Source organism: Anomaloglossus baeobatrachus, chromosome 1 (genome assembly GCF_048569485.1).
Source record: "Anomaloglossus baeobatrachus isolate aAnoBae1 chromosome 1, aAnoBae1.hap1, whole genome shotgun sequence".
Lineage (NCBI taxonomy): Eukaryota > Metazoa > Chordata > Amphibia > Anura > Aromobatidae > Anomaloglossus > Anomaloglossus baeobatrachus.
Window position 1 is genome coordinate 470,167,573 of NC_134353.1, and position 24,558 is coordinate 470,192,130.

Here is a 24,558-nt window from a genome sequence, read left to right on the forward strand (position 1 = left end):
TAACCCCAACTAGTCGGGTTTGGAGGCAGAATGGACAGAAACACGCTTTTCACATGTAACCACGGCCTTCCTCCTACAGGGGGCGAGAGCGCGACAAGGAGAGGCCGCCTGCACCACGTGACTCTGCCTACACACCCTCTACTGTCCTCTCTCTCGACCTAATTGCAAGGACCCCTATCTGGGTGGCCAGGATTCGCCTGTCGCACTGTGATTGGCCATGCTTGTCGCAGCGGAAGACCCCACAGAGGTGTCTATGCAAGTGCCTGCTGGTCCCCAGCTGCTGAGGAAGCCGTAGGCATTAGCACTACCTCCCGAGCGTCTCTCCACAGCTGCCTGTACATTCCTGCTGTAGAGAGCTCTCCACGGAGCGGCAGGATGCTGGAAGAAGCCGGAGAGGTGTTTGATAATATGCTGAAGGCGTCTTTTCCGCTCACATTCATCGTATTCATCCCGGCTGTGCTGCTCCTCGTGTCTCTGCAGGCCGAGGCCGCCCATGAGTTCACTGTGTACCGCATGCAGCAGTATGACCTCCAGGGCCAGAGCTACGGTCAGTGACTGGCGTCTTCCCACCTGTCCTATCTGCCATAGTGGCCAGCATGAGTGACGGCTCTGCTCGCAGTATTGTGTCTGGCCCGCTGCAGTCAGGGGAAAACTGCTCTGCGTCTCCTGTACAATCTGAATGTAGCCACAAGCATGACCGTGCCAGCTCAGGGGAACGAGCTATTAGAGCTGTCACCATAGCCTCCTCTGTACCCCTGCCCCCACCATGAGAGCTGGCACCATAGCCTCTTCTCTGCCCCTGCCCCCACCATGAGAGCTGGCACCATAGCCTCCTCTCTACCCCTGCCCCCACCATGAGAGCTGGCACCATAGCCTCTTCTCTACCCCTGCCCCCACCATGAGAGCTGTCACCATAGCCTCTTCTCTGCCCCTGCCCCCACCATGAGAGCTGGCACCATAGCCTCCTCTCTACCCCTGCCCCCACCATGAGAGCTGGCACCATAGCCTCTTCTCTGCCCCTGCCCCCACCATGAGAGCTGGCACCATAGCCTCTTCTCTACCCCTGCCCCCACCATGAGAGCTGGCACCATAGCCTCTTCTCTACCCCTGCCCCCACCATGAGAGCTGTCACCATCCATAGCCTCTTCTCTACCCCTGCCCCCACCATGAGAGCTGGCACCATAACCTCTTCTCTACCCCTGCCCCCACCATGAGAGCTGGCACCATAACCTCTTCTCTACCCCTGCCCCCACCATGAGAGCTGGCACCATAGCCTCCTCTCTACCCCTGCCCCCACCATGAGAGCTGGCACCATAGCCTCTTCTCTGCCCCTGCCCCCACCATGAGAGCTGGCACCATAGCCTCTTCTCTACCCCTGCCCCCACCATGAGAGCTGTCACCATCCATAGCCTCTTCTCTACCCCTGCCCCCACCATGAGAGCTGGCACCATAACCTCTTCTCTACCCCTGCCCCCACCATGAGAGCTGGCACCATAGCCTCTTCTCTACCCCTGCCCCCACCATGAGAGCTGGCACCATAACCTCTTCTCTACCCCTGCCCCCACCATGAGAGCTGGCACCATAGCCTCCTCTCTACCCCTGCCCCCACCATGAGAGCTGGCACCATAGCCTCTTCTCTGCCCCTGCCCCCACCATGAGAGCTGGCACCATAGCCTCTTCTCTACCCCTGCCCCCACCATGAGAGCTGTCACCATAGCCTCTTCTCTACCCCTGCCCCCACCATGAGAGCTGGCTCCATAGCCTCCTCTCTACCCCTGCCCCCACCATGAGAGCTGGCTCCATAGCCTCCTCTCTACCCCTGCCCCCACCATGAGAGCTGTCACCATCCATAGCCTCCTCTCTACCTCTGCCCCCACCATGAGAGCTGGCACCATAACCTCTTCTCTACCCCTGCCCCCACCATGAGAGCTGGCACCATAGCCTCTTCTCTACCCCTGCCCCCACCATGAGAGCTGGCACCATAACCTCTTCTCTACCCCTGCCCCCACCATGAGAGCTGGCACCATAGCCTCCTCTCTACCCCTGCCCCCACCATGAGAGCTGGCACCATAGCCTCTTCTCTGCCCCTGCCCCCACCATGAGAGCTGGCACCATAGCCTCTTCTCTACCCCTGCCCCCACCATGAGAGCTGGCTCCATAGCCTCCTCTCTACCCCTGCCCCCACCATGAGAGCTGGCTCCATAGCCTCCTCTCTACCCCTGCCCCCACCATGAGAGCTGTCACCATAGCCTCTTCTCTGCCCCTGCCCCCACCATGAGAGCTGGCACCATAGCCTCTTCTCTACCCCTGCCCCCACCATGAGAGCTGGCACCATAGCCTCTTCTCTGCCCCTGCCCCCACCATGAGAGCTGGCTCCATAGCCTCTTCTCTGCCCCTGCCCCCACCATGAGAGCTGGCACCATAGCCTCTTCTCTGCCCCTGCCCCCACCATGAGAGCTGGCACCATAGCCTCTTCTCTACCCCTGCCCCCACCATGAGAGCTGGCTCCATAGCCTCCTCTCTACCCCTGCCCCCACCATGAGAGCTGACACCATAGCCTCCTCTCTAACCCTGCCCCCACCATGAGAGCTGTCACCATAGCCTCTTCTCTACCCCTGCCCCCACCATTACAGCTGGCTCCATAGCCTCTTCTGTGCCCCTGCCCCCACAATTAGAGCTGGCACCATAGCCTCTTCTCTGCCCCTGCCCCCACCATGAGAGCTGGCACCATAGCCTCTTCTCTACCCCTGCCCCCACCATGAGAGCTGGCACCATAGCCTCCTCTCTACCCCTGCCCCCACCATGAGAGCTGGCACCATAGCCTCCTCTCTACCCCTGCCCCCACCTTGAGAGCTGGCACCATAGCCTCTTCTCTACCCCTGCCCCCACCATGAGAGCTGGCACCATAGCCTCTTCTCTACCCCTGCCCCCACCATGAGAGCTGGCACCATAGCCTCCTCTCTACCCCTGCCCCCACCATGAGAGCTGGCACCATAGCCTCCTCTCTACCCCTGCCCCCACCATGAGAGCTGGCACCATAGCCTCTTCTCTACCCCTGCCCCCACCATGAGAGCTGGCACCATAGCCTCTTCTCTACCCCTGCCCCCACCATGAGAGCTGTCACCATCCATAGCCTCTTCTCTACCCCTGCCCCCACCATGAGAGCTGGCACCATAGCCTCTTCTCTACCCCTGCCCCCACCATGAGAGCTGTCACCATCCATAGCCTCTTCTCTACCCCTGCCCCCACCATGAGAGCTGTCACCATCCATAGCCTCCTCTCTACCTCTGCCCCCACCATGAGAGCTGGCACCATAGCCTCCTCTCTACCCCTGCCCCCACCATGAGAGCTGGCACCATAGCCTCTTCTCTACCCCTGCCCCCACCATGAGAGCTGGCACCATAACCTCTTCTCTACCCCTGCCCCCACCATGAGAGCTGGCACCATAGCCTCCTCTCTACCCCTGCCCCCACCATGAGAGCTGGCACCATAGCCTCCTCTCTACCCCTGCCCCCACCATGAGAGCTGGCACCATAGCCTCTTCTCTACCCCTGCCCCCACCATGAGAGCTGGCACCATAGCCTCTTCTCTACCCCTGCCCCCACCATGAGAGCTGTCACCATCCATAGCCTCTTCTCTACCCCTGCCCCCACCATGAGAGCTGGCACCATAGCCTCTTCTCTACCCCTGCCCCCACCATGAGAGCTGTCACCATCCATAGCCTCTTCTCTACCCCTGCCCCCACCATGAGAGCTGTCACCATCCATAGCCTCCTCTCTACCTCTGCCCCCACCATGAGAGCTGGCACCATAGCCTCCTCTCTACCCCTGCCCCCACCATGAGAGCTGGCACCATAGCCTCTTCTCTGCCCCTGCCCCCACCATGAGAGCTGTCACCATCCATAGCCTCCTCTCTACCCCTGCCCCCACCATGAGAGCTGGCACCATAACCTCTTCTCTACCCCTGCCCCCACCATGAGAGCTGGCACCATAGCCTCTTCTCTACCCCTGCCCCCACCATGAGAGCTGGCACCATAGCCTCCTCTCTACCCCTGCCCCCACCATGAGAGCTGGCACCATAGCCTCTTCTCTACCCCTGCCCCCACCATGAGAGCTGGCACCATAGCCTCTTCTCTACCCCTGCCCCCACCATGAGAGCTGGCACCATAACCTCTTCTCTACCCCTGCCCCCACCATGAGAGCTGGCACCATAGCCTCTTCTCTACCCCTGCCCCCACCATGAGAGCTGGCACCATAGCCTCCTCTCTACCCCTGCCCCCACCATGAGAGCTGGCACCATAGCCTCCTCTCTACCCCTGCCCCCACCATGAGAGCTGTCACCATAACCTCTTCTCTGCCCCTGCCCCCACCATGAGAGCTGTCACCATCCATAGCCTCCTCTCTACCCCTGCCCCCACCATGAGAGCTGGCACCATAACCTCTTCTCTACCCCTGCCCCCACCATGAGAGCTGGCACCATAGCCTCTTCTCTACCCCTGCCCCCACCATGAGAGCTGGCACCATAACCTCTTCTCTGCCCCTGCCCCCACCATGAGAGCTGTCACCATCCATAGCCTCTTCTCTACCCCTGCCCCCACCATGAGAGCTGTCACCATAGCCTCTTCTCTACCCCTGCCCCCACCATGAGAGCTGGCACCATAGCCTCCTCTCTACCCCTGCCCCCACCATGAGAGCTGGCACCATAGCCTCTTCTCTGCCCCTGCCCCCACCATGAGAGCTGTCACCATAGCCTCTTCTCTACCCCTGCCCCCACCATGAGAGCTGGCACCATAGCCTCCTCTCTAACCCTGCCCCCACCATGAGAGCTGTCACCATAGCCTCTTCTCTACCCCTGCCCCCACCATGAGAGCTGTCACCATAGCCTCTTCTCTACCCCTGCCCCCACCATGAGAGCTGTCACCATCCATAGCCTCTTCTCTACCCCTGCCCCCACCATGAGAGCTGGCACCATAACCTCTTCTCTACCCCTGCCCCCACCATGAGAGCTGGCACCATAGCCTCTTCTCTACCCCTGCCCCCACCATGAGAGCTGGCACCATAACCTCTTCTCTGCCCCTGCCCCCACCATGAGAGCTGGCACCATAGCCTCTTCTCTGCCCCTGCCCCCACCATGAGAGCTGGCACCATAGCCTCTTCTCTGCCCCTGCCCCCACCATGAGAGCTGGCTCCATAGCCTCTTCTCTACCCCTGCCCCCACCATGAGAGCTGGCACCATAGCCTCCTCTCTACCCCTGCCCCCACCATGAGAGCTGTCACCATAGCCTCTTCTCTGCCCCTGCCCCCACCATGAGAGCTGGCACCATAGCCTCCTCTCTACCTCTGCCCCCACCATGAGAGCTGGCACCATAGCCTCCTCTCTACCCCTGCCCCCACCATGAGAGCTGGCACCATAGCCTCTTCTCTGCCCCTGCCCCCACCATGAGAGCTGTCACCATCCATAGCCTCCTCTCTACCCCTGCCCCCACCATGAGAGCTGGCACCATAACCTCTTCTCTACCCCTTCCCCCCACCATGAGAGCTGGCACCATAGCCTCTTCTCTACCCCTGCCCCCACCATGAGAGCTGGCACCATAACCTCTTCTCTGCCCCTGCCCCCACCATGAGAGCTGTCACCATCCATAGCCTCCTCTCTACCCCTGCCCCCACCATGAGAGCTGGCACCATAACCTCTTCTCTACCCCTGCCCCCACCATGAGAGCTGGCACCATAGCCTCTTCTCTACCCCTGCCCCCACCATGAGAGCTGGCACCATAACCTCTTCTCTGCCCCTGCCCCCACCATGAGAGCTGTCACCATCCATAGCCTCTTCTCTACCCCTGCCCCCACCATGAGAGCTGTCACCATAGCCTCTTCTCTACCCCTGCCCCCACCATGAGAGCTGGCACCATAGCCTCCTCTCTACCCCTGCCCCCACCATGAGAGCTGGCACCATAGCCTCTTCTCTGCCCCTGCCCCCACCATGAGAGCTGTCACCATAGCCTCTTCTCTACCCCTGCCCCCACCATGAGAGCTGGCACCATAGCCTCCTCTCTAACCCTGCCCCCACCATGAGAGCTGTCACCATAGCCTCTTCTCTACCCCTGCCCCCACCATGAGAGCTGTCACCATAGCCTCTTCTCTACCCCTGCCCCCACCATGAGAGCTGTCACCATCCATAGCCTCTTCTCTACCCCTGCCCCCACCATGAGAGCTGGCACCATAACCTCTTCTCTACCCCTGCCCCCACCATGAGAGCTGGCACCATAGCCTCTTCTCTACCCCTGCCCCCACCATGAGAGCTGGCACCATAACCTCTTCTCTGCCCCTGCCCCCACCATGAGAGCTGGCACCATAGCCTCTTCTCTGCCCCTGCCCCCACCATGAGAGCTGGCACCATAGCCTCTTCTCTGCCCCTGCCCCCACCATGAGAGCTGGCTCCATAGCCTCTTCTCTACCCCTGCCCCCACCATGAGAGCTGGCACCATAGCCTCCTCTCTACCCCTGCCCCCACCATGAGAGCTGTCACCATAGCCTCTTCTCTGCCCCTGCCCCCACCATGAGAGCTGGCACCATAGCCTCTTCTCTGCCCCTGCCCCCACCATGAGAGCTGGCACCATAGCCTCTTCTCTACCCCTGCCCCCACCATGAGAGCTGGCACCATAACCTCTTCTCTGCCCCTGCCCCCACCATGAGAGCTGGCACCATAACCTCTTCTCTACCCCTGCCCCCACCATGAGAGCTGGCACCATAGCCTCTTCTCTACCCCTGCCCCCACCATGAGAGCTGGCACCATAACCTCTTCTCTGCCCCTGCCCCCACCATGAGAGCTGGCACCATAGCCTCTTCTCTGCCCCTGCCCCCACCATGAGAGCTGGCACCATAGCCTCTTCTCTGCCCCTGCCCCCACCATGAGAGCTGGCTCCATAGCCTCTTCTCTACCCCTGCCCCCACCATGAGAGCTGGCTCCATAGCCTCCTCTCTACCCCTGCCCCCACCATGAGAGCTGGCTCCATAGCCTCCTCTCTACCCCTGCCCCCACCATGAGAGCTGTCACCATAGCCTCTTCTCTGCCCCTGCCCCCACCATGAGAGCTGGCACCATAGCCTGTTCTCTGCCCCTGCCCCCACCATGAGAGCTGGCACCATAGCCTCTTCTCTACCCCTGCCCCCACCATGAGAGCTGGCACCATAGCCTCTTCTTTGCCCCTGCCCCCACCATGAGAGCTGGCTCCATAGCCTCTTCTCTGCCCCTGCCCCCACCATGAGAGCTGGCACCATAACCTCTTCTCTACCCCTGCCCCCACCATGAGAGCTGGCACCATAGCCTCTTCTCTACCCCTGCCCCCACCATGAGAGCTGGCACCATAACCTCTTCTCTGCCCCTGCCCCCATCATGAGAGCTGGCACCATAACCTCTTCTCTACCCCTGCCCCCACCATGAGAGCTGTCACCATAGCCTCCTCTGTACCCCTGCCCCCACCATGAGAGCTGTCACCATAGCCTCCTCTCTACCCCTGCCCCCACCATGAGAGCTGTCACCATAGCCTCCTCTCTACCCCTGCCCCCACCATGAGAGCTGGCACCATAGCCTCCTCTCTACCCCTGCCCTCACCATGAGAGCTGGCACCACAGCCTCCTCTCTGCCCCTGCCCCCACCATGAGAGCTGTCACCATAACCTCTTCTCTGCCCCTGCCCCCACCATGAGAGCTGTCACCATAGCCTCTTCTCTGCCCCTGCCCCCACCATGAGAGCTGGCACCATAGCCTCCTCTCTAACCCTGCCCCCACCATGAGAGCTGTCACCATAGCCTCTTCTCTACCCCTGCCCCCACCATTACAGCTGGCTCCATAGCCTCTTCTCTACCCCTGCCCCCACCATGAGAGCTGTCACCATAGCCTCTTCTCTGCCCCTGCCCCCACCATGAGAGCTGGCACCATAGCCTCTTCTCTGCCCCTGCCCCCACCATGAGAGCTGGCACCATAGCCTCTTCTCTACCCCTGCCCCCACCATGAGAGCTGGCACCATAGCCTCTTCTTTGCCCCTGCCCCCACCATGAGAGCTGGCTCCATAGCCTCTTCTGTGCCCCTGCCCCCACAATTAGAGCTGGCTCCATAGCCTCTTCTCTGCCCCTGCCCCCACCATGAGAGCTGTCACCATAGCCTCTTCTCTACCCCTGCCCCCACCATGAGAGCTGTCACCATAGCCTCTTCTCTACCCCTGCCCCCACCATGAGAGCTGTCACCATAGCCTCCTCTCTACCTCTGCCCCCACCATTACAGCTGGCTCCATAGCCTCTTCTCTACCCCTGCCCCCACCATGAGAGCTGGCACCATAGCCTCTTCTCTGCCCCTTCCCCCACCATGAGAGCTGGCACCATAGCCTCTTCTCTGCCCCTGCCCCCACCATGAGAGCTGTCACCATAGCCTCCTCTCTAACCCTGCCCCCACCATTACAGCTGGCTCCATAGCCTCTTCTCTGCCCCTGCCCCCACCATTACAGCTGGCTCCATAGCCTCTTCTCTGCCCCTGCCCCCACAATTAGAGCTGGCTCCATAGCCTCTTCTCTGCCCCTGCCCCCACCATGAGAGCTGTCACCATAGCCTCTTCTCTACCCCTGCCCCCACCATGAGAGCTGTCACCATAGCCTCTTCTCTACCCCTGCCCCCACCATGAGAGCTGTCACCATAGCCTCCTCTCTACCTCTGCCCCCACCATTACAGCTGGCTCCATAGCCTCTTCTCTACCCCTGCCCCCACCATGAGAGCTGGCACCATAGCCTCTTCTCTACCCCTTCCCCCACCATGAGAGCTGGCACCATAGCCTCTTCTCTACCCCTGCCCCCACCATGAGAGCTGGCACCATAGCCTCTTCTCTGCCCCTGCCCCCACCATGAGAGCTGTCACCATAGCCTCCTCTCTACCCCTGCCCCCGCCATTACAGCTGGCTCCATAGCCTCTTCTCTGCCCCTGCCCCCACCATGAGAGCTGTCACCATAGCCTCCTCTCTACCCCTGCCCCCACCATTACAGCTGGCTCCATAACCTCTTCTCTGCCCCTGCCCCCACAATTAGAGCTGGCTCCATAGCCTCTTCTCTGCCCCTGCCCCCACCATGAGAGCTGGCACCATAGCCTCTTCTCTGCCCCTGCCCCCACCATGAGAGCTGTCACCATAGCCTCCTCTCTAACCCTGCCCCCACCATTACAGCTGGCTCCATAGCCTCTTCTCTGCCCCTGCCCCCACAATTAGAGCTGGCTCCATAGCCTCTTCTCTGCCCCTGCCCCCACCATGAGAGCTGTCACCATAGCCTCTTCTCTACCCCTGCCCCCACCATGAGAGCTGTCACCATAGCCTCTTCTCTACCCCTGCCCCCACCATGAGAGCTGTCACCATAGCCTCCTCTCTACCTCTGCCCCCACCATTACAGCTGGCTCCATAGCCTCTTCTCTACCCCTGCCCCCACCATGAGAGCTGGCACCATAGCCTCTTCTCTACCCCTTCCCCCACCATGAGAGCTGGCACCATAGCCTCTTCTCTACCCCTGCCCCCACCATGAGAGCTGGCACCATAGCCTCTTCTCTGCCCCTGCCCCCACCATGAGAGCTGTCACCATAGCCTCCTCTCTACCCCTGCCCCCACCATTACAGCTGGCTCCATAGCCTCTTCTCTGCCCCTGCCCCCACCATGAGAGCTGTCACCATAGCCTCTTCTCTACCCCTGCCCCCACCATGAGAGCTGTCACCATAGCCTCTTCTCTACCCCTGCCCCCACCATGAGAGCTGTCACCATAGCCTCTTCTCTACCCCTGCCCCCACCATGAGAGCTGTCACCATAGCCTCCTCTCTACCCCCACCCCCACCATTACAGCTGGCTCCATAGCCTCTTCTCTGCCCCTGCCCCCACCATGAGAGCTGGCACCATCCATAGCCTCTTGTCTGCCCCTGCCCCCACCATGAGAGCTGGCACCATAGCCTCTTGTCTGCCCCTGCCCCCACCATGAGAGCTGTCACAATAGCCTCCTCTCTACCCCTGCCCCCACCATTACAGCTGGCTCCATAGCCTCTTCTCTGCCCCTGCCCCCACCATGAGAGCTGGCACCATAGCCTCTTCTCTGCCCCTGCCCCCACAATTAGAGCTGGCACCATAGCCTCTTCTCTGCCCCTGCCCTCACCATTACAGCTGGCTCCATAGCCTCTTCTCTGCCCCTGCCCCCACCATGAGAGCTGGCACCATAGCCTCTTGTCTGCCTCTGCCCCCACCATTAGAGCTGGAACCACACCACAACCTCTTCTCTGCCTTCCATACAAGAGTTAGCACCACAGCAGCTTCTATGCCCCTGCCCCCACCATTAGAAGTGGCACCACCGCCTCTTCTCTGCCCCTGCCCTCCACATAAGAGCTGGCACCACAGCCTCTTGTCTGCCCCTGCCCCCACCATAAGCTGGCACCACCGCCTCTTCTCTGCCTCTGCCCTCCACATAAGAGCTGGCACCACCGCCTCTTCTCTGCCCCTGCCCCCACCATTAGAGCTGGCACCACCGACTCTTCTCTGCCCCTCACGTAAGATCTGGCGCTATAGCCCCTTCTCTGCCCCCCACATAAGAACTGGCACTACAGCCTCTTGTCTGCACCTGCGCCCACATAAGAGCTGGCACCATAGTCTCTTATCTGAAACTGCCTTACATATTAGAGCTTGCGCCATAGCCTCTTGTTGGCCCCCTGACCCCACATAAGAGCTGGCACCATAACCTCTTGTCTGCCCCTGCCCCTCACATTAGGCTGGAGCCACACTAGTGTATAGCATTGTTGCCCCATGCTAACCTGATGAAGCTTCCCTATATGTCACATGAATGCTCTTTAAGACTTGTGCAATGATTTGTGAATGATTAAGTGGAACCTACAGGTCACATTACTGTTGTGCACGCCATGGAAGTGCGGGATAAGGCGGTGTAAAACATGACCAGGTTTATCTATTATGGCACCCTCTGCTGTGCCGCTGCATTGAATTCTGTTTCTTTTGTTACATAGATGAGACTCACACCCACCTGAGCACTTGTATGGGTGCACTTGCAGCCGATGGCTACTCTTTGCGTCCCTCTGCCGGTACCACCATCTGTTCCTTGATTGACATTGGAGGCCGGCTCTGCTGCAGAACGTCACCTCTGCTGTCTACTGTCAATCAAGAAGTGAGGGTGGAAGCAATGAGGAGCTATAGATTATAATGGCCAACACAAAAAAGAGAACTATGGAGTCATGAACCAAGAAAAAGTATGCTATGAAAAATACATATTTTTATTGATTAATGAAAATATGTAAATAATTACCAAGCTCCATTTAGAGCGACTCCAGCGATGAGAGGAGAGTAGCATCCTTGGAAATGTTTACACTGCTCTGTCCTACTCCTTGCGGCAGGCTCCTGTTACTGACCGGTTCCTCACTAACTGTCTTGTTTCCTGCAGGCACCCGGAACTCCGTTCTGAACACAGAGGCTCGTACAGTGGAGGCAGATGTGCTGAGCAGGCGATGTGTGCTCATGCGCTTAGCCGATTTCTCCTTTCAACAGTATCAGAAAGCGCTGCGCCAGTCAGCGGGTGCCGTGGTGATAATACTGCCGCCTGACATGGCAGCTCTTCCACAAGATATAGTACAGGTTGGAAAATTATTAAAGAGACTCTATTATCCCTTAAACTCAAATTTAACAATTGGCTCATTTATATAAGGGACTTAGCCCATATAGTGTAGATTTGACTTATTTCATTTTACGCAAATTCCATTTGTATGCCCTATGTACTTCCCCTTATGTGACAGCAGTAGCTTTGTGCACTGCCTGAATTGAATTCTCTACATACAGTGTCAGTGTGTGCACACTCCTGTCACCATCACTCACTTGCTATTATGTGATTCTATGTGCACTATGCTGCAGATAGTAGATGGATTAGAATGCTGCACACTGACACTGAGTGTGCTCTCAGAATCCTGCAGTGTCAGTGTGTGCACACTCCTGTCACCATCACTCACTTGCTATTATGTGATTCTATGTGCACTATGCTGCAGATAGTAGATGGATTACAATGCTGCACACTGACACTGAGTGTGCTCTCAGAAACCTGCAGTGTCAGTGTGTGCACACTCCTGTCACCATCAGTCACTTGCTATTATGTGATTCTATGTGCACTATGCTGCAGATAGTAGATGGATTACAATGCTGCACACTGACACTGAGTGTGCTCTCAGAATCCTGCAGTGTCAGTGTGTGGTACAGGATTCAATTCAGGCAGCGCTTCAAAGTGAGCACAATCAGTCAGCATAAAGGAAGGTGCGCAGGGTTGTAAAGGATGGGGTGTAAGGCTGCACTGACACAAGGGTATCCCGAGGACCCCTCATTTATTTACCCACTAAAACTTCTATATGGCAATAAGTAAAATGAACTCTTCAAGTATGTATAAGGGATGTGTGCCCTTTATGAACGTGGAAATGGTTTAATTTGAGTTGGGGGAGAGGGGGGATGACAGACTCCCTTAAATATTGCTTACTTCTTAGTTTGACATTTGTGACCATTTTTTTCTACCAGAAGTAATTGAATGTGATAACGTGTTCCAGAGGAATAATTGCTGATGTGTAATTCATTATTCAGCAGAATATGAGAAACCTGAATCAAAAAAGTAATCCTCCATGATAAGCAGGGCTGGCAGTATCTGGGTCTGTGCATACGCTGTGCATGCCATGCTATTGTGTGGGGGGCATTCTTTGCTATGATCCTGCCTTACAATGGTTGCAGGCATATGCTTACTGCCTTAGTTATAGAGGGATTTCTGGAAATGTCTTTTCTTCAGCGCTCTATTGGGAGACCCAGACGATTGGGGTATAGCTACTGCCCTCTGGAGGCCACACAAAGCACTACATCAAAAGTGCAAGGCCCCTCCTCCTCTGGCTATACCCCCCCCGTGGTATCACGGGTTCTCCAGTTTTAGCTTTGTGTGCGAAGGAGGTCAGACATCCACGCATAGCTCCACAGATTTTAGTCAGCAGTAGCTGCTGACTATGTCGGATGGAAGAAAAGAGGACACATATAGTGTCCCCAGCATGCTCCCTTCTCACCCCTGGATGGTGTTGTAAGGTTGAGGTACCTATTGCTGGTACGGAGGCTGGAGCCCACATGCTGCTTTCCTTCCACATCCCCCTGAGGGGCTCTGAGGAAGTGGGATCCTGCCGGCCTCAAAGCTCTGACGCCGGGCTCCATCCACAGACCCATTTGAACCTGCTGGATACGGAGCTGGAGTACCGTTCAGGGACATGGCCCTGCATCATACAGGTACTCTGTGTCCCCGTACACACAGGCACAGCACACTCCAGGCTTGCTGGGTGTGCTAGTGCGCCGGGGACAGTAATGGGTTACAGTCACTGCAGCTTTGCTGAGTGACTTTGTGTTTTGGGAACTACCGCGCCGGACGCTCCGGGAGCGGCGGCGCGGCTGGGACTTGTAGTTCGCCGGGGACTGGGCGCCGACCGCGCTTTTACGGCGGCGGCGCTTATAAATACAGTCCCCGGCTTCTGCGGCCTAGTGCCGCTTCGTTCCCGCCCCCTCCCTGTCACTCAGGGAAGGGGACAGGCGCTGAGCAATCAGCAGCGCCGAGGGCTGGAGCCTTTTTACATGCTCCAGCCCTCTCACTGCACACTGTCGGGCGCCGGATTCCCGCTCTGCCTTGGGGGCACGCCCACGGCCCGCCCCTCCTCACATGAGCTGGGGAAGAAGCCGGCAGCCATTACTGAAGTCCGAGCTCGGATTTTCAGCAACCAGGCAGGACGGTGGCGATCATACACCCGCTGATAGGCGGGCGGTAAGCGGCACACATAGTGCTGAACACAGATAAATGCAGTGTGTACATGTGTTGTTTTTAACTGCACAGGTCGCTATATGCCCGCTTGGGGAGCGACACATTAGCAGCAGGAAAGCAGGTGTGCTAAGGCACAGGCTTTCTAGGCTACTTGTATCGCAGACTGAGATGCTCATTTGTGTTTTTGTGTTGTACAGTCCACTGTACAGTCGCTAGTCTTAGCTATATTCTCCTGGAAGGGCTAGACTACAGCAGCAGAAAACCAAGGGTGCTGGGGCACAGGTTTTTTTTTTCTATGCTGCTTGTATTGCATGGGCTGCAGTGTGCATTTGTACTGGTGCTTGTATGCTATACATTGCACTGTATGGTCACTCTTCTGGGCCATATTCCCCTAGATGACTAGTCTACAGCAGCAGTAGAGCTGGGGTGCCACGGCACAGGCTTCTACGCTGCTTGTATTGCATGTGCTGCAGTGGTCATTGGTACTTGTGCTGGTATGCTATACATTGCACTGTACGGTCGCCATTCTTGGCGCTATAATCCTAGATGGCTAGTCGGCAGCAGCATATAAGCAACACAGGCTTTCAATGCTGTTTTTACTGCATGTGATACTGTTCCACGGCACTGACCCCCATTGTCTGCAATGCTCTCCTGTAGCACTTGGTCAGCCGGGGTCTCTCCTAGACGTGGCCAAAGGAACCACCTGTCAACCCTGTCCAAGGACAGGGACAGAGTTGCAGTTTTTGGCTGATATATTGTCATCAGACAGGCCATGCGCAATCTGGTTCATTGCTCCCTGGCCACCCTCATTGGGAATAAAATCGGTGCTCCGGGGGGGTCCCAGGAGGACTCTCTGTATGGTGAGGCAGACGTAGCTCATCAGGACTTTGATCCTGACACCGCTCTCAATCCGGATACACCGGATGGTGACGCCATAAGGAATGATCCTATAGCGTCCATCAATGGAATGTTGGATCTTTCTCCCTCAGCTCCCCCAGCGGAGGAGTCAGCTTCACAGCAGGAGAAGTCCCATTCCAGTAGCTCAAACGTATATTGAGTATTTTTCTGGCCACGCTGAATTCAGAGAAGCAGTCCAGGAACACCACGCTTACCAGATAAGCGTTTTCTCCAAACGTATTAAGGATACACGTTATCCCCTTCCCCCTGACGTGGTCAAGCGCTGGACCCAGGGTCCAAAGGTGGATTCTCCAATCTCCAGGCTTGCGGCTAAAGCCATAGTTGCAGTGGAGATGGGACTTCACTTAAAGATGCCATTGACTGACAGATGGACTCTGATTGAAATCTGTCTATGAGGCTATCGGCGTGTCGGTTGCTCCGGCATTCACAGCCGTAGGGGCACCCTAAGCTTTCAGCTGTTCTTGACGCAGCTGGTCTTGAGCATATGTACATCTATGCCGCAGGGGCGTCCGTAACCTCGCAATGTCTGCATTGCGACTTACCCTATTGATGCTGTCCTGGAAGGACAGTCGAGGTTTCGGTCCTTCCCAAGCTCGGGCAGGTCCCACTTGTCCTCGTCCAAAAGGGCTGAAAAGCCTCAGAGGGGCTCAGCTTCCGGCCGGGCTCAATCACGCCCAAGGAAGGCAGCCGGAGGGACCGCTACCAAGGCGGTCTCCTCATGGCTCTCAGCTCTCTCATCTCTCCGCATCCACGGTCGATGGCAGACTCGCTCGCCTTTGGCGACATTTAGCTGCCACAGGTCACAGACCGGTGGGTGAGGGACATTGTGCCCACGTGCACAGGACAGAGTTCGGTTCTCGTCCTCCGACTCGATTCTTCAGACCGTCCCCACCTCCCCACCGAGCCGATGCTCTTCTGCAGGCAGAAGGAGTGGTAATCCCTGTTCCTCTTCAGGAACAAGACACGGTTTTTTCTCCAATCTGGTTGTGGTGCCAAAAAAGGATGGCTCTTTCCGTTCCGTTCTGGACCTAAAACTGCTCAACAAGCACGTGGAGGCCAGGCGGTTCCGGATGAAACCCTCCGCTCCGCCATTGCCTCAATGTCTCAAGGAAATTTCCTAGCATCAATAGACATCAAAGATGCTTATCTCCACGTGCCGATTGCTACAGAGCACCAATGTTTTTCTACGTTTCGTGATAGGTGACGACCATCTTCAGTGCGTAGCTCTGCCATTCGGTCTGGCGACAGCCCCACGGGTGTTCACCAAGGACATGGCGGCAGGGGTAGCAGTCTTGCACTCACAGGGACACTCTGTGATCCCTTACTTGGATGATCTACTTGGCAAGGCACCCTCTCAAGAGGCATGCCAACTCAGCCTGAATGTTGCGCTGGAGACTCTCCAGACGTTTGGGTGGCTCATCAACTTCTCAAAGCCAAACCTGTCACCGACCCAATCACTAACGTATCTTGGCAGGATTTTCATACCCTCTCAGCGCTAGTGAAGCTTCCGCTGGACAAGCAGCGGTCACTACAGACTGGGGTGCAGACTCTCCTTCAAGGTCAGTCGCACTCCTTAAGACGCCTCATGCATTTCCTCGGGAAGATGAGCAATGGAGGCGGTTCCGTTTACGCAGTTTCATCTGCGTCCACTTCAATGGGACATTCTCCGCCAATGGGACGGGAAGTCAACATCCCTGAACAGGAAAGTATCCCTTTCACAGACGGCCAAGGACTCTCTGTAATGGTGGCTTCTTCCCACCTCATTATCACAGGGAAGATCCTTCCTACCACCGTCTTGGGCGGTGGTCACGACAGATGCGAGTCTGTTAGGGTGGGGAGCAGTTTTTTCTCCACCACAGGGCTCAGGGTACGTGGACTCAGCAGGAGTCCACCCTTCAGATCAATGTTCTGGAAATCAGAGCAGTGTATCTTGCCCTTATAGCCTTCCAGCAGTGGCTGGAAGGAAGGCAGATCCGAATTCAGTCGGACAACTCCACAGCGGTGGCATACGTCAACCACCAAGGGGGGACACGCAGTCGGCAAGCCTTCCAGGAAGTCCGGCGGATTCTGATGTGGGTGGACGCCACGGCCTCCACCATATTCGCAGTTCACATCCCCGGCGTAGAAAATTGGGAAGCAGACTTCCTCAGTGGCCAGGGCATGGACGCAGGGGAATGGTCCCTTCACCCGGACGTGTTTCAGGAAATCTGTCGCCGATGGAGAAGGCCGGACGTCGACCTAATGGCGTCCCGGCACAACAACAAGGTCCCAACCTTCATGGCACGGTCTCGCGATCAAAGAGCTCTGGCGGCAGACGCCTTAGTGCAAGATTGGTCGCAGTTCCGGCTCCCTTATGTGTTTCCACCTCTGGCACTCTTACCCAGAGTGCTACGCAAGATCAGATCCGACTGCAGCCGCGTCATACTCGTCGCCCCAGACTGGCCAAGGAGGGCGTGGTATCCGGATCTGTGGCATCTCACGGTCGGCCAACCGTGGGCACTACCAGACCGACCAGACTTACTGTTCCAAGGGCCGTTTTTCCATCGGAATTCTGCGGCCCTGAACCTGACTGTGTGGCCATTGAGTCCTGGATCCTAGCGTCTTCAGGATTATCCCAAGGGGTCGTTGCCACCATGAGACAGGCTAGGAAGCCCACGTCTGCTAAGATCTACCACAGAACGTGGAGGATATTCTTATCCTGGTGCTCTGCTCAGGGAGTGTCTCCCTGGCCATTTGCATTGCCTACCTTTCTATCTTTCCTGCAATCTGGGTTAGAAAAAAGGTTTGTCGCTCGGCCCCCTTAAAGGTCAGGTCTCGGTGCTATCCGTCTTTTTTCAGAGGCGTTTGGCGCGCCTTCCTAAGGTGCGCACGTTCCTACAGGGGGTTTGCCATATCGTACCCCCGTACAAGCGGCCGTTAGATCCATGGGATCTGAACAGGGTACTAGTTGCCCTCCAGAAGCCGCCCTTCGAGCTTCTGAGGGAGGTTTCACTTTCTAGACTATCACAGAAAGTGGCTTTTCTGGTAGCGATCACATCTCTTCGGAGAGTGTCTGAGCTGGCAGCGCTATCATCCAAGGCTCCCTTCCTGGTCTTCCACCAGGACAAGGTAGTGCTGCGCCCCATTCAGGAGTTTCTCCCGAAGGTGGTATCCTTTTTTCATCTTAATCAGGATATCTCTTTGCCTTCGTTTTGTCCTCATGCAGTTCATCGGTATGAGAAGGATTTACTTTTGTTAGATCTGGTGAGAGCACTCAGAATCTACATTTCCCGCACGGCGCCCTTGCGCCGTTCGGATGCACTCTTTGTCCTTGTCGCTGGTAAGCCCAAAGGGTCGCAGGCTTCTAAGGTCACCCTGGCTCGATGGATCAAAGAACCAATTCTTGAAGCCTACCGTTCTGCTGAGCTTCCGGTTCCATCAAGGCTGAAGGCCCATCCTACCAGAGCCGTGGGTGCGTCCTGGGCATTGCGACATCAGGCTTCGGCTCAACAAGTGTGCCAGGCAGCCACCTGGTCCAGCCTGCACACTTGCACCAAGCATTATCAGGTGCATACCTATGCTTCGGCGGATGCCAGCTTAGGTGGAAGAGTCCTGCAGGAGGCAGTGACACCCCCGTAGGGGAGGGCTGTTTTTGCAGCTCTAACATGAGGTATTTCTTTACCCACCCAGGGACAGCTTTTGGACGTCCCAATCGTCTGGGTCTCCCAATAGAGCGCTGAAGAAGAAGGGAATTTTGTTACTTACCGTAAATTCCTTTTCTTCTAGCTCTTATTGGGAGACCCAGCACCCGCCCTGTTGTCCTTCGGGATGTTTTTTTGTTGATTGCGGGTACACATGTTGTTCATGTTGAACGGTTTTTCAGTTCTCCGATGTTATTCGGAGTTAATTTGTTTAAACCAGTTATTGGCTTCCTCCTTCTTGCTTTGGCACTAAAACTGGAGAACCCGTGATACCACGGGGGGGGTATAGCCAGAGGAGGAGGGGCCTTGCACTTTTGATGTAGTGCTTTGTGTGGCCTCCAGAGGGCAGTAGCTATACCCCAATCGTCTGGGTCTCCCAATAAGAGCTAGAAGAAAAGGAATTTACGGTAAGTAACAAAATTCCCTTCTTGTAACAAATAGATGCTGATGACACCAGCTGTACGCTTTAGAAGTCACTTGGGTCACTGTGTAATAATTAAAGGGAACCTGTCTGGTAATTTGTGTTCGGACCTACAAGCAGGGTGATGTGTGGCCTAGTAACCCCTTCCTACCCATCCCTGTGTTGTAATATTGTGTAATATGAATGTATAAAAATATGTTTTATTACTTACATGTACCCTATGTAAATGAGCAGAAGCTCTAGTCCCCTAGGTGTAGCATCGCCTATGGGTGTTTGCATGTTTTCCGTGGTATCACGTCCCTGTGGGTGTGATACCTTGGATTTACATGAGTGACGTCACCGTCAGCTTCTTCATATCCTGCGCGTACATACTTACCATTCCCGCAGTTTTGTTATCATGGTGTTCGCTTCTCGTCTTCAGACGCGCACTGCGCATGACCGGAACCGCAGGAGCCTTCTGAGTATGCGCAGTGCGCGTCTGAAGCAGAGAAGCAAGCACCCAGATAACAAGGCTGCGAGAATGGTAAGCGCGCAGATGCGGGATCTCCAGGAGCTGATGGTGACATCACTCATGTAAATCCATGGTATCACGCCCACAGGGGCATGATACCACGGAAAGCATGTAAACTCCCACAGGGGCGTGATACCACGGAAAACATGTAAACTCCCACAGGGGCGTGATACCACGGAAAACATGCAAACCCCCACGGGGCGATGTGACACCCAGGGGACTACAGCCTCTGACCATTTATACAGGGAACATGTAAGTAATAAAACATATTTTTATACATTCATATTACACAATATTACAACACAGGGATGGGTAGGAAGGGGTTACTAGGCCACAAATCACCCTGCTTGTAGGTCAGAACGCATATGGGACCTGACGGGTTCCCTTTAAATGTTGGCACATTGACTTACTTGTCTATAGGGTTTGTCCTACCTAATACAGGCTTATATGCAAACCAAGTATAGACCCCTTGAAATGTGTGGTGCCATGTCTTATTCAATGGGATTTTTCTTTTATTGAAACTGCTAGCATATCACTATCATATACCATCACCTTCTTATTGACGGAGATCTACGGCACTTAACAATCCTGAAAATGAAGGTATCATAATGTGTTACCCTGCACATCTGGCCGCTCACTGTGCAGGGACTACATTACTCTCCATTCAGAGCCCTGGGTTCATGGATCAGCAAGCCCCTGCCTGGAGGTGATCCTACCACTCCTGAGGATTATGCGTAAAACAGCATAGGCTTTTCATGATAGGACAATCGACTATTAGGCTATGTGGCACTAGAAATGTGAAGTTTCTCAAGAAACTTTCTTGAGAAACTTCTGGGAGTGAAAGATTTCCGGATTTCCGGACCTCCGGAAAAAATCCGTACCAAATCCGCATGCGGATTTGCCGCGGAATAGCCGCGAATTTGCCGCGATTTTCCCGTGGGTGGTTCCCTGCGGATTTTGCAGGCTGTACTGCCGAAATCCGCAGGGTACCTGCGGAAAAGAATTGACATGCTCATTTTCTCAAGAAATTTTCTCGAGAAATTCTTCTCAAGGAAATTTCTTGAGAAAAATCCGCACAGTGCGCACAGCTATTTTTTTTTCTCATAGAATTGGGAAATGTCTGCACAAAGATTGCAGACATTTCTCAAGAAATTTCCGCGGCAAATCCGCGGGTAAATCCGTGGGTAAAACGCACTAGTGCACACAGAGCCTTAGAGTAAATATTAGCAGAATAATAACACATGGTAAGACAATGTAGTGTTCATCACCTATAACTGGCCTCTGTTTTTGATTTTTAGCAGTTCATGGACATAGAGCCTGAGATGCTTTCAATGGAGACTCAGGTTCCTGTTTACTTTGCAGTGGAGGATGCAGAACTCCTGTCTATCTATGAACAGACCCTTTCCGCCTCTGCTAACCAGGGCACGTCCTCTGCCGCAGAAGGTGAGTAATCAGTGTAGCAAATGACAAGAGTTTCCCTTTCTGAGTAGATCTCGCAGTGAGTACAGATTGGCCATACAATATTGATCACTGACTAGACCATTTCTGCCCATATAGTACTCCTTCACACGGCTACTGCAAATGGTTTCCAGATGGTGACAAGTGGAGCACAGAGTAAGGCGATCAGTGATTGGCTGGTTACCAGCGTGGAGGTGAGGATCTGCATAAAGGTGGATTGTAATCATAATTTTTCCTGGACTATAGAGCAATACTGTTGAGTATATCAAAGCCACAGTTAGCGTTAACACTAGAAGTCCCTGGAATTTCGAGCTCCATAGGGTTCCAATGGTAGAAATGTTAAATGACCCCTCTCTGGGACTTCTAGTGTTAAAAAACAATTAGAGGCGCTCCAGCTCCCTGCCAGTGTGCAGATGTGTGCTAACACAGAATAGCTAACATTACAAGTCATGACATCACAACCATCATTCATCTGACTGTACAGGGTATGGCGACTGGTGGTCGGGATAGCTTCTCTTCTACTCTGGCAGAGATGGACATACAAAAAACAGATTCCAGAGGTAAAAGTGCACCCTTCCAATGTAAATATTCAAAGAAGACAGGACACTCTTAATAGTGTTACAGTACATGTACATTACTGCTGTAAATACAGTACTTGTAAAACATTGGGAGCATATCTCCTAAAAGGCAAGCTTTTCCAGCTGAGTCCCTATACTAATCTGTAGCCATGGGCTGCATGAGATTTTGCATAGCCAGTATGGTTTGATTTTAAAGAGATTGTTTTATCAATAACGTATTTCTCTCTTAAAGGTAGGTAATGTCTGATTTCTCTCTCGCCTTATTGGGGGACACAGGACCATGGCTGTATGCTGCTGTTATTTTAAAGTGAACCTGTCACCAGATTTATTCTCTATAAACTGTGGCCACAACCAGTAAACGTTTGTATACAGCATTCTAGAATACTGTATATAAGAGCCCCGGCCGCTCTGTATAAGATAAAAAACAGCATTTATTATTCTCCCCTATGGGGGGCGGTTCAGTCCGATGAGCGGCGCTGGTCTCGGTCTGGCGCCTCCTATCTTCTTGCGATCACTGACCTACTTCCCTGTTCCGAGTAGATGATGTGTCCTACGTCTTTTACAACAAGTTATCCATTGTGCACGCGCACTTCTCTCTGCCTTGCTGCAGGCAGAGCAAAGTACTGTAATGTGCAGGCATGAGGAAAGGTCAAAGAACGCCCATGCATGTGCATTACAATGCTTTGATCTGCCCTCAGCAGGGCGGAGAGAAGTGTGCATACGCAAGAGCGTAATGGTGGATTCTGTGTGGATGACGTAGAACGCGCCATCCACGCGGAGCCTAGGAGGAGGACGGCAATGGAAGGAAGAGAAGAGGAGCCAGACTGAGACGAGTGATGGCCATTGGACCGGACCGCCCTACAGGTGAGTATAATAAAAGCTTTTTATATGTTATACAGATCGGATAGGGCACTTATATACAGTATTCTAGAATGCTGTATTTAGGGGCTTACTGCTGGTGGCCACAGCTTATAGGGGACAACTCTGGTAACAGATTCCCTTTTAAGAACTGAGCCCAATATCTCAAGATGGTTGGGAGTCTCAGCAGCTGAACCTCCTCCAATCCTATATGTATATATATAGGGAACTTGTCACATAGAAAAATACTATTAACCGGTATGTGGTTAATCTGCAGGTCATTAGCATTATGAACCAGCCTAGCACCTGCATATTAAACCGTGCTGCCAGGGAGAAATAAACATTAATCTTCCCAGCAGTGTTCAGGCTTCAGTTGTGGGGGCATCGCTGGCGCAGGGTCAGTCAAAGTAGCGAGAGAAAAAAATCAAAACGCCAGAATTATGTTTTTTTGGTGACCGCAACATTGCACTAAAATGCAATAACAGGTGTTCAAAACATCGCATCTACCCAAAAATGGTATAATTAAAAACATCAGCTCAAGACGCAAAAAATAAACCATCACTGAGCCCCAGATCCCGAAAAATGAGAACGCTACGGATCTCAGAAAATGGCAACAAAAGTGCAATTGGTTTTGTTTTTTATAAGCTTCTGAATTTTTAATCACCATTTAGATAAAAGTAAAACTATATTTCTTCGGCGCTCCATTGGGAGACCCAGACGATTGGGTGTATAGCACTGCCTCCGGAGGCCACACAAAGCATTACACTAAAAAGTGTAAGGCCCCTCCCCTTCTGGCTATACACCCCCAGTGGGATCACTGGCTCACCAGTTTTCTGTTTTGTGCGAAGGAGGTCAGACATCCACGCATAGCTCCACTGTTTAGTCAGCAGCAGCTGCTGACTATGTCGGATGGAAGAAAAGAGGGCCCATACTAGGGCCCCCAGCATGCTCCCTTCTCACCCCACTTGCGGTTTGTAAGGTTGAGGTACCCATTGCGGGTACGGAGGCGGGAGCCCACATGCTGTTTTCCTTCCCCATCCCCCTGAGGGGCTCTGAGGAAGTGGGATCTTACCGGCCTCCAAGCCCTGAGGCCGGGCTCCGTCCACAGACCCATTGAACCTGCTGGATAAGGAGCCGGGGTACCGTTCAGGGACAAGGCCCTGCAACATTCAGGTACTCTGTGTCCCCCTATGGACTGGCCGCGCACACTCCAGACTTGCTGGGTGTGCTAGTGCGCCGGGGACAGTAGCGCTGCGTGAGCGGCGGCGCGGCTGGGACTTGTAGTGCGCCGGGGACTTAGCGCCGACCGTGCTTTTACGACGGCGGCGCTTATAAATCTAGTCCCCGGCTTTTGCGGCCTAGCTCCGCTTCGTTCCCGCCCCCTCCCTGTCAATCAGGGAAGGGGACAGGCGTTGTGCAATCGTCAGCGCCGAGGGCTGGAGCCTTATTTACATGCTCCAGCCCTCTCACTGGGCACAGTGGGACGCAGGTTTCCCGCTTTTTGTCTGAGCACACCCAGGGCCCGCCCCCCCTCCACAGAGACGCCGGCAGCCATTCCTGCATGCAGTCTGGCTGGGGAACGGACACAGGCTCTGGGAGACCCAGACAAGGGATTTCTGGCGACCACACACCCGCGTTAAGCGGGCGGTAAGCAGCACATTAGTGCTGGCCCCACTAGTGCCACAGTGTTATTTGGTGTACTTTTTCCTGTACCAGATATATCTATATATATTGCACTGTAAGGTCGCTTCTTGGCTGTATACCCCTATTGCTCTGAGGAGACGACAACATGTCATCTGCAAAACGCAAGGGTGCCAAGACACAGGCTGTGAACGCTGCTTGTGCCGCTTGTGGGGCTAATCTACCGGCAGGTTACAATGACCCCCATTGTGTGCAATGTTCGGTCCCTGTGCCACTTCGTCAGCCGGAGCCTATGGTGGTAGTGGCCCAGGCAGAGTCGCCGGTGAACCCTGTCCCGGTGACGGGGACAGAGTTTGCTGTTTTTGCTGACAGGATGTCTGTCACTATGACAAAAATCCTAGAGACCTTGCAGGCCAGGCCAGTTACTCAGTCCATGGACACTGCTGCGGCAATGTTCCCCGGTCCCCCTCAGTTGGAGTTAATCAGTGCTTCAAGGGGGTCCCAGGCATCTCAGCCTGACGGCTCTGATTCAGATGACAGTCCCAGGCAGCCTAAGCGTGCTCGCTGGGAGAGACCCCCCACGTCATCACGCGGATCAGGGTCTCAGCGAGAAGAGTCTCTACATGATGAGACAGAGGAGGGTGATCAGGAGTCTAATCCTGAA

The 24,558-nt window shown here is 54.8% G+C and overlaps 1 protein-coding gene across 2 annotated transcripts in view; it reads left to right on the plus strand.

The window, feature by feature from the left end:
• The first annotated feature begins 228 nt into the window (after nucleotides 1–228).
• NCLN (nicalin) overlaps nucleotides 229–24,558 on the plus strand; it is a 127,166-nt gene continuing 102,836 nt past the window's right edge. Inside the window, exons 1-4 of one of the 2 annotated variants that reach the window (XM_075314688.1) lie at nucleotides 229–547; nucleotides 11,454–11,644; nucleotides 20,658–20,802; nucleotides 20,917–21,011. In XM_075314688.1, the coding sequence (XP_075170803.1) occupies nucleotides 376–547; nucleotides 11,454–11,644; nucleotides 20,658–20,802; nucleotides 20,917–21,011 (603 nt within the window). In that variant the 5' untranslated portion in view covers nucleotides 229–375. The remainder of the gene's footprint in view (nucleotides 548–11,453; nucleotides 11,645–20,657; nucleotides 20,803–20,916; nucleotides 21,012–24,558) is intronic. The other variant, XM_075314698.1, reaches the window with a different exon arrangement.